This window comes from Emiliania huxleyi (genome assembly GCF_000372725.1).
Source record: "Emiliania huxleyi CCMP1516 chromosome Unknown EMIHUscaffold_190, whole genome shotgun sequence".
Lineage (NCBI taxonomy): Eukaryota > Haptophyta > Isochrysidales > Noelaerhabdaceae > Emiliania > Emiliania huxleyi.
This window is the reverse complement of record NW_005200689.1, coordinates 90,552-97,417: the sequence shown is the minus strand read 5'-3', so window position 1 is coordinate 97,417 and position 6,866 is coordinate 90,552. Positions and strand designations below refer to the sequence as shown.

At 65.7% G+C, this 6,866-nt stretch overlaps 3 protein-coding genes across 3 annotated transcripts in view; 2 read left to right on the top strand and 1 right to left on the bottom strand.

Moving 5' to 3' along the window:
• EMIHUDRAFT_233302 (hypothetical protein) overlaps positions 1 to 335 on the top strand; it is a gene marked incomplete at both ends in the record, with an annotated part of 2,223 nt that extends 1,888 nt beyond the window's left edge. Inside the window, one exon of the mRNA XM_005782296.1 lies at positions 111 to 335. Coding sequence (XP_005782353.1) covers positions 111 to 335 — 225 coding nt within the window. The remainder of the gene's footprint in view (positions 1 to 110) is intronic.
• A 3,996-nt stretch (positions 336 to 4,331) lies between these two features.
• EMIHUDRAFT_442610 (hypothetical protein) lies at positions 4,332 to 4,979 on the bottom strand (the record flags this gene model as incomplete). Its single annotated transcript, XM_005782295.1, has 1 exon — positions 4,332 to 4,979. A coding segment is annotated over one exon (435 nt), but the record flags the coding sequence as incomplete, so codon positions are not given.
• Positions 4,980 to 5,361: 382 nt separating this feature from the next.
• EMIHUDRAFT_233298 (hypothetical protein) overlaps positions 5,362 to 6,866 on the top strand; it is a gene marked incomplete at both ends in the record, with an annotated part of 2,919 nt that continues 1,414 nt past the window's right edge. Inside the window, 3 exons of the mRNA XM_005782294.1 lie at positions 5,362 to 6,147; positions 6,476 to 6,650; positions 6,721 to 6,770. Of these exons, the coding sequence (XP_005782351.1) occupies positions 5,362 to 6,147; positions 6,476 to 6,650; positions 6,721 to 6,770 (1,011 nt within the window). The remainder of the gene's footprint in view (positions 6,148 to 6,475; positions 6,651 to 6,720; positions 6,771 to 6,866) is intronic.

The following is a 6,866-nucleotide window of genomic DNA, read 5'->3' as shown; positions in this document are numbered from 1 at the left end:
TCGTCCGCCGCGTCAAGACCGGCCGCTGCGCCTACCACTTTGTTGAGCTCATGGCGTGCCCCGCCGGCTGCGCAAACGGCGGCGGCCAGCCTCGCCCGCCGCCACTCGAGGCGAGCGGTCGAGCCGCGACGGTGGAGGCGGCGCTGGTCGCGCCGGGCGAGGCGGCGTGGCGCCACCCGTGCGACAACCCGGCCGTCGGGAGCCTCTTTCGCGAGGGCGCCTTCTTGGACGGCGGTCCACTCGGGGACGCGGTGGCGAGCCAGCTGACCACCGAGTTCAACGCGCTGGCCGACAAGACGCCGACAGAGCAGAGCGCTTTGGGGATACAGTGGTAGTGTGCGCGTTTTGTTGTATTTTGATTTTCTTGAAGCCCGAGGCCCCGAGCGTGTCCGTGAGCTTGTGGGTTGTGGCCCGCGTGCACACGGGGGCCGCAAGCTAGACACACACCCCTCGCTAGAGCGTAGTCCGTAGAGGTCCTGGGGCTGTGCCGTGTGCGCGAGAGTGCGGTGAGACCGGTCTCCCCGGGCGGCCGCCGAGTCTTGCGTCCGCGCGAGCTCCAAGGTCCAGGAGCAGAGAGTGTGTCTCCACAGAGCGAGGTCCGCTCTTCCACGCTTCCGGGCTTCCGGTTCCGCAGTGCCAGTGGTAGTGGTAGTGGTGCATAGACACACAACACACATACGCGCACAATAATGATACAGCTTACCGGGTTGGGAACGTATCTAAAAGTCTTTGTTCAACGCGAGAGTGGTTCGACCACGCCGCTGAGCCGCGTGTCCCTCGCGGATGGGCCAACGAGTACCGTGCGGTTTTCGCCCGCGGCGAGGGCGGCGTTGTACTCAACGGCGAGCCGACCCTATACCGGCAATGCCATGCTGTGAGAATGAAAAATTAATGTCAGTCGTTCTTCCTTTGGTAGCTTTGCCCGGGCGATTTGAAAGGCGAGGTCCGTGCTGGCGCCCGGCGCGAGGGTGACGCGGGTCCAGGCACGGAGGCTCCGCATCCCAGGCGCGGCAGTCTCGTTGGGTGGCACCACGCGGACCTGCACCGTCTCGCTCGCCTCCTGCTCCCCAGCGTTGGTGAGCGAGAAGTTTGCCCACGACGAGGAGAGTTGCAGGCCGGAGTAGGCAAATGGCACCGCCTCCGGTGGCGGATCGCCGTTGTTGCAGTTCAGAAAGGAGCGGGTCGGATCGCAACGGCACGGCCGCTCGGGGCCTCGCAGCCCAACGCGAAGCGGAGACGCCTCCGCTGGTGGACAGGTCCCCTCAAAGGCGATGGCAGCTGTGTGCGGGTGATCTCGCCAGCCTCTGCAGTCGACGATCTCGATTGCAGAGCCGTATCGCGAGAGGCCGTCAGCGACGCCGTTATTGTCCGGCAGCAGCATGAATGTGTCGTAACCCTCGGCGACCGCCCTCTCGCACCCTGGCGACTCGGGCTGCCTGACCCGGTCCGTCTTGGTCCGGAGCGACCTCCCCACGTTGATCCAGATGCCGGAGCCGGGTGCAAGGTAATACCAGACCTTGGGAAACGGCGACAAGTGAGACTGAGTCAGGGAGACAAGGAGTGTGTCAGCGTGGTTCGCTCTCGAGCTCTCCCCGCTCAGCAGCGCGCCTGACCCCGTGTGGCCGTGTCCTCGATCCGCTCGTTTGGCGGGTTGGTGCGGTTGAAGTGCGTCACCTCGGCCCAGACGCCGTCGGCGGGCGGCTCGCAGTGGCCATTGCCCGCCACAAAGAAGCCAGGCCACTGTGGGAAAAAGAGCCAGTCGCCCGGGAGCCACATTGCGCCTTGAGAGAGTCAAAGGTGAGGTGAAGGCCAACGCTCGCTAGAGTGGGGCAGGGGCAGTCCCCACGCGCTTAATCTGCACCTTCGCGTATCAGGCACCGCTTCTGCCAGTGACACGCGGCGTCGACCCTTGCCGGTAGCTGGCTCTCGCGATCGTGCCACACGAAACGGCCACAGCGACCGGACGGCGGCTGGCTGGGCGGAGGCCGCAACGACGGCGGGGCGAGCGGCAGCTGCAGGCAGTACTGCGACGGGTCAGCCGGGCAGCCCCTACTCCCGTCGCCCAAGGCGCCCGGGTATCCCGCTGGACGCAGCATCTGCATCGTTCCGTCTTCGGCGGGAGATAGAGGAGGACGCAGCAACACGTGGCCAGGAGAGGGAGGCGCATTCGGCAACACGTGGCCAGGAGAGGGAGGCGCATTCGGAGAAGGCCATTGTGGTGGCGGAGCAGTCGGTGGCAGCGGGGCAGCGGTTTCCCCCGACGAGTGAAGCTGCACAAGCATTGTCAGCACGATCGCCAACGCACAAAGCGAGGCGCACCACATCCCGGCGGCGATAGCATCGCCACGGTGCGACGAACCTGGCTTGGCAGCAGCCACGCCCGCTGGCAAGGGTGCCACCTCCCTGCTACGCTCCGGTCCACGCAGCTCCCCTCTGCACTCAACCTGTGACTCCATGAGCTGCATAGCGCCGCGCTGCCGCGCCGGGAGAGAGAGAAAGCGTCGCCACCCCCGATCGGGCGAGGTTGGTCCTCCTCCGCGTGACGCTGCAGCAGCTGCTGCAGCCTCCGCCTTGGCTTGCTGCTCACGCAATGCAGATCCGATGCGGCTGACCGAGGCGAGAGAGGGCTCCGACCCCGCCGCTGCTGCCCACGCGTGTGCGGTCGATGGCACCGCGAGCGCGTCGGACACGTGCTCGCGGTCGGCCGAAACGCTGTTTGTAGGCGCGCCGACCAGCATAGAGCGCTATGCTTGGGCCGACCGAAACGTGGCGACGACGACGGGCGCCCGGCCAAGAAAGGAAGAGGCATCAGAATTTTACAACAAAACTCCCTCGCACAACACTGGGCACAGGACTGGGCACGGGACTGGCTCGCACTGGCACTAACACAGGTACACCACGGGAGCCGAGGCATCAGAAACGACTGCGGAGGCAGTCTGGTAACGCCCGGAAGGCGAGCAAGGGACTGGGACGAGCCGAGGGCTCGCCCCGACAGGCGAAGGAAGGGACTCTGGGACCGGAGTCGGGCGGGCGCACATGAGGCGTACGTATCCGTGTATGTATGTACGTACGTGGAGTACAGTGTTGTGTGTCCGGTAGCTCCGAGTAGAGGGGGCGTTCTGCAGTTAAGGGGAAACCCGGTACGCGGAACTAACCCTCGGAGACCCGTGTTTACTTTACGGCCCTTTCCCTGCGAACGCGCACCCCGGGGCTAGGCCTAGGGCTCTCTAGCCCGTAACCCGACACCGATCATCCGGCCCGCTGGGTGCGCTTCTTAGCTCCCCGGCCCTGGATGTGAGGTTGATGACTGCACTCCAAGTGCTCCAAGTGCCATCGAAATCTGCACCTTGGATGGCAAGGCACGGGCAGAGGAACGAGAGAAGAATATAGGGTGAATAAAGCGCCTGTTCACGGCATGGAGGGTGAGCCACGCGGTGAACGTGCTGAACGTAGAGCCGAACGGGAGGAAGCCGGGGAAGACGACTCTGAGGAGGACGAGCCAGTGGAAATCCCGCCGTCAGCTGTCACGATGCACCCGAAGGGGACCCCAGCGCCAGCATCAGCCGTGGAGGTACAAGTGTTCGAAGAGAGAGTGGACCTGAGCAACGATATGTATGACTTGGCGGCAAATGGTCGCAGTGGGCGTCAGAAGAGTCGTCCTTGCGCGAGGAGAGCTCGATAAACTCGAGGGGCCAAAATATGCCGCGAGGAGGGCAGAGCTGCGCCGAGAGGCGAGGGCAAGGGATCGGCAGGCAGCGGCGTCGTCGCAGGACGAGGCAGAGGAGAGCGAAGCGACAGAGGAAGAAGCGACAAGAGAGAGAACGACGAGAGTGGGAAGACCGCGAGGTGGCATGAAGGTTGCAGCGAGAATCGGCGAGAGACTGCGAAGAGAGATAGGAAGAGGCAGACGCTGGAGAGCTCTACCCGCGCACCTGCCCAGCGAGGAGCTCGACGCCGCTCCTGGCAGGCGAGGCAGGGATCTCGGCGACGTTGGAGAGCGGGCGCACGATCGATGAGCTGAGACGCAGCGCGCCGCGTACATGCCGCCGCTGCCGCCGCTGCCGATGGCGCCGGCCGCCGCTGCTCGGCGACACGCTTCGCGACCCCTGTCAGCGGCGCGGGCATGCGCGTTTGTGTGTGACGGAGGCGGTGCGGAGTTTCTCTCTCCTCCTCCTCCCCCTCCCGGCTCGCATGCCCATGGGTCGTGCATGACGCGTATCTGAGCAACTGAGCCTCAAGCTCAACCCCACACGCACACCCCCTTGCCCCCTGCAGCTGCAGGGCCTGCACCACCCACCCCCACCACCACTGACTGGTTCGAGTGTGTAAGTGTCGTGCGCGTAGGCATTTTTATAAGGAGGTCACATTAACTACCAATTACGGAGCTGATACAATATACATCGATCATCGTCGCACACGACACTCGACAGCATGCCCATGCGTGCATTTCGGTTGCCGCAGCATCCTGCATCGCGCGTCATGTAGGACTCTATAACGGTAGACACTGGGCACAAGGGCCTTCGTACTGAACACTCGGAGCTCTACTAGACAGAGTGAGGAGGAGGGGAGGGGGCGCTAGAGGGAGAGGGCAGTGCGCCGGACGAGGGCGAAGCCGAGCGGCAGTGGGTCCAGGGCGCTATCGGGCGCACCCCGCTGCTACTAGAAACGACTGTGTGTCGTGGCAGCGCGGTCGGCCAGCAGTGCCGCCGCGGCAGCAATGTCGTTCCCCGAGCGGTAGAGCGCCTCGCTCGCGTCAGCGAGCGCAAACCCCATCTCGACGAGGGCCGACTCGGCCGCCGGGTTGGTTGGTGGTTCCTGCGACTGCGCGTATTGCGACAGCCACTGCCCCTGCGGCGGCCGCGGCCGCGGCTGCTGCCGCTTAGCGGTGGGGGGGGGCAGTGGTGGCTGCTCAACGAGCCGCTGCTGATGCGGAGGCGACGAGGCGACGAAGCGAAGGAGCATGGATGTGGGAGTTCGCTTTACGCGTTTTGCTGGCGGGAAAAAACAAGCAGTCGAAGAGGCGCTCTCGGGGGGCCGTTCTGAGTTCATGCTACCACGAAGCACACTGTGCTGCGTCAAAGCACCGGCCCCGAGTCCGCCACGCGGAACGCATCTCCATCGCTTCGGTGAAGGGGGTGAACCGTGCCATCCTCGATCGCCGTGCAAAGCTCGCTTCCGAGCTCTCACGCCGCGCGTAGGGCCCTTAGGGGCCTAGAGAACACAACCCTCTCTCTTTTCTCCCAGTAAGCTATAAGTACATACACCTCACGGTGCAGATGCTGGGGTCATGTGGAGAACTAGTGCGCCTCACAGCGTTCCCGCTTGTGCACTGGTCGGCCCACCGCACCATCCCTGCCGCCAATGCCGACCGTCAACGCCTCCCTCGCCGACGTCGGCGTGACGCCGTCGATGCTTGCCGATTGCGCCGACCTTGACGAGGAGTGGGCGGCTATCAAGCGAGCGTACTTCAAGAAGGTGCTCAAGACACACCCCGACAAAGGCGGCGACCCGGCAGTCTTCCGCAAGACGCAGTCGGCCTTCGAGTCGCTCCGCTCGCTGTACGACGGCGCTTCGCCCGGCTTCTACTTTGCCTCCTGCGGCGATCAGACCGCCGGCGCCGCGGCAGCCTCGGTCGGAGGTCCGGCGATGGACACGCCCTCGTGGGAGTTCTACGCAGAGGCGGCGGCCGAGGCGGTGCCGCTCTACCGCGTCGAGCGCGCGAAGAGCGGTCGGTCGTTGTGCAAGGCGCAGGGGTCGGCGCGCCATTGCGGCGCCGAGGAGTGCATCGCCAAGGCGCGCCGAGAGACTCTTCCGCCGAGAGCACCGTTGCGGAGGAGCAGCCCGCCGCTCCACCCGCGCTCTGACTCCGCCCTCCCGCCCTCCCTCGCCAAGGACGAGCTGCGGGTCGGCTGGCTCGACTCGGAGAGCGGCTCGTACGGCGGCTGGGTCCACCTCAAGTGCTGGCGCGTCCCCAACCGTGTCTGGCTCGGCCTCCCGGACCCGGCGCGCATCTCCGACGTCGCCGCGTTCACGCGCGCGCTCCTCTCGATGGGGGGCGTGCTCCTCTCCGGCCTCGCCGCCCTTAAGCCCGACGAGATGCGCCAGCTCGCTCGCTTCTGCTCCAACTCCGCCAACTGGGCTCGCCGCGTCCAACTCAAGCCCCTCTCGCACACCCTCACATCGAGGCCTGCCTGCACATCACCTCCCTCCGCCGGGACCGCCGGCCGGTCCGCCGGCGGCGCCGGTGCCGCCGCCTCCGCCTCGGGCGCGGTCGTCCCCTCCTCCTCCTCCTCCTCCCTCTCCGCCTCGCGCAAGTTTGTCATCCCGCGGCCCGGGCGCGACGGGCCTGCAAACTCGCTCGCCGGCAAGACGGTCGTGCTTTCGGGTAAACTTCCTCTGGCCTCTGGCAGCCCGCGCACTGCGGAGCGGCGCCAGCCCACACACCCCGCCCTTGCGACTAGGCATCTTCCCCGAGGTCGGCGGCGGCACGGGCCTCAGCCTGGGCAAGGACAAGGTGACGGCGATGATTCAGGCCTTCGGAGGACGCGTCACGAGCGCAATCTCGGGCAAGACCGACGTGCTCCTCGTGGGCAAGGAGCCGGGGTACGCCAAGGTGTCTCAGGCGCAGGGGCGAGGCGCGCTCGAGAGGAGTGCTCGAGGGGAGCTTCGTCGACACTCCGCAAACAAAACGGGACCCCCGTAATTGAGGATCATTCTTAGGGGGGCCGGCGAAGCACTTGTTTGGCCGGCCGAATGACCGTCAGGGCTGGGTAAGAAGCGGCCGCGAACGAGGCCCCAATCTTGCCGTAGCCGGTATAGTAGAAGAAGGTACAAGGGAAGAGGGGGTTGGCTTGCCCTCCTCCGCC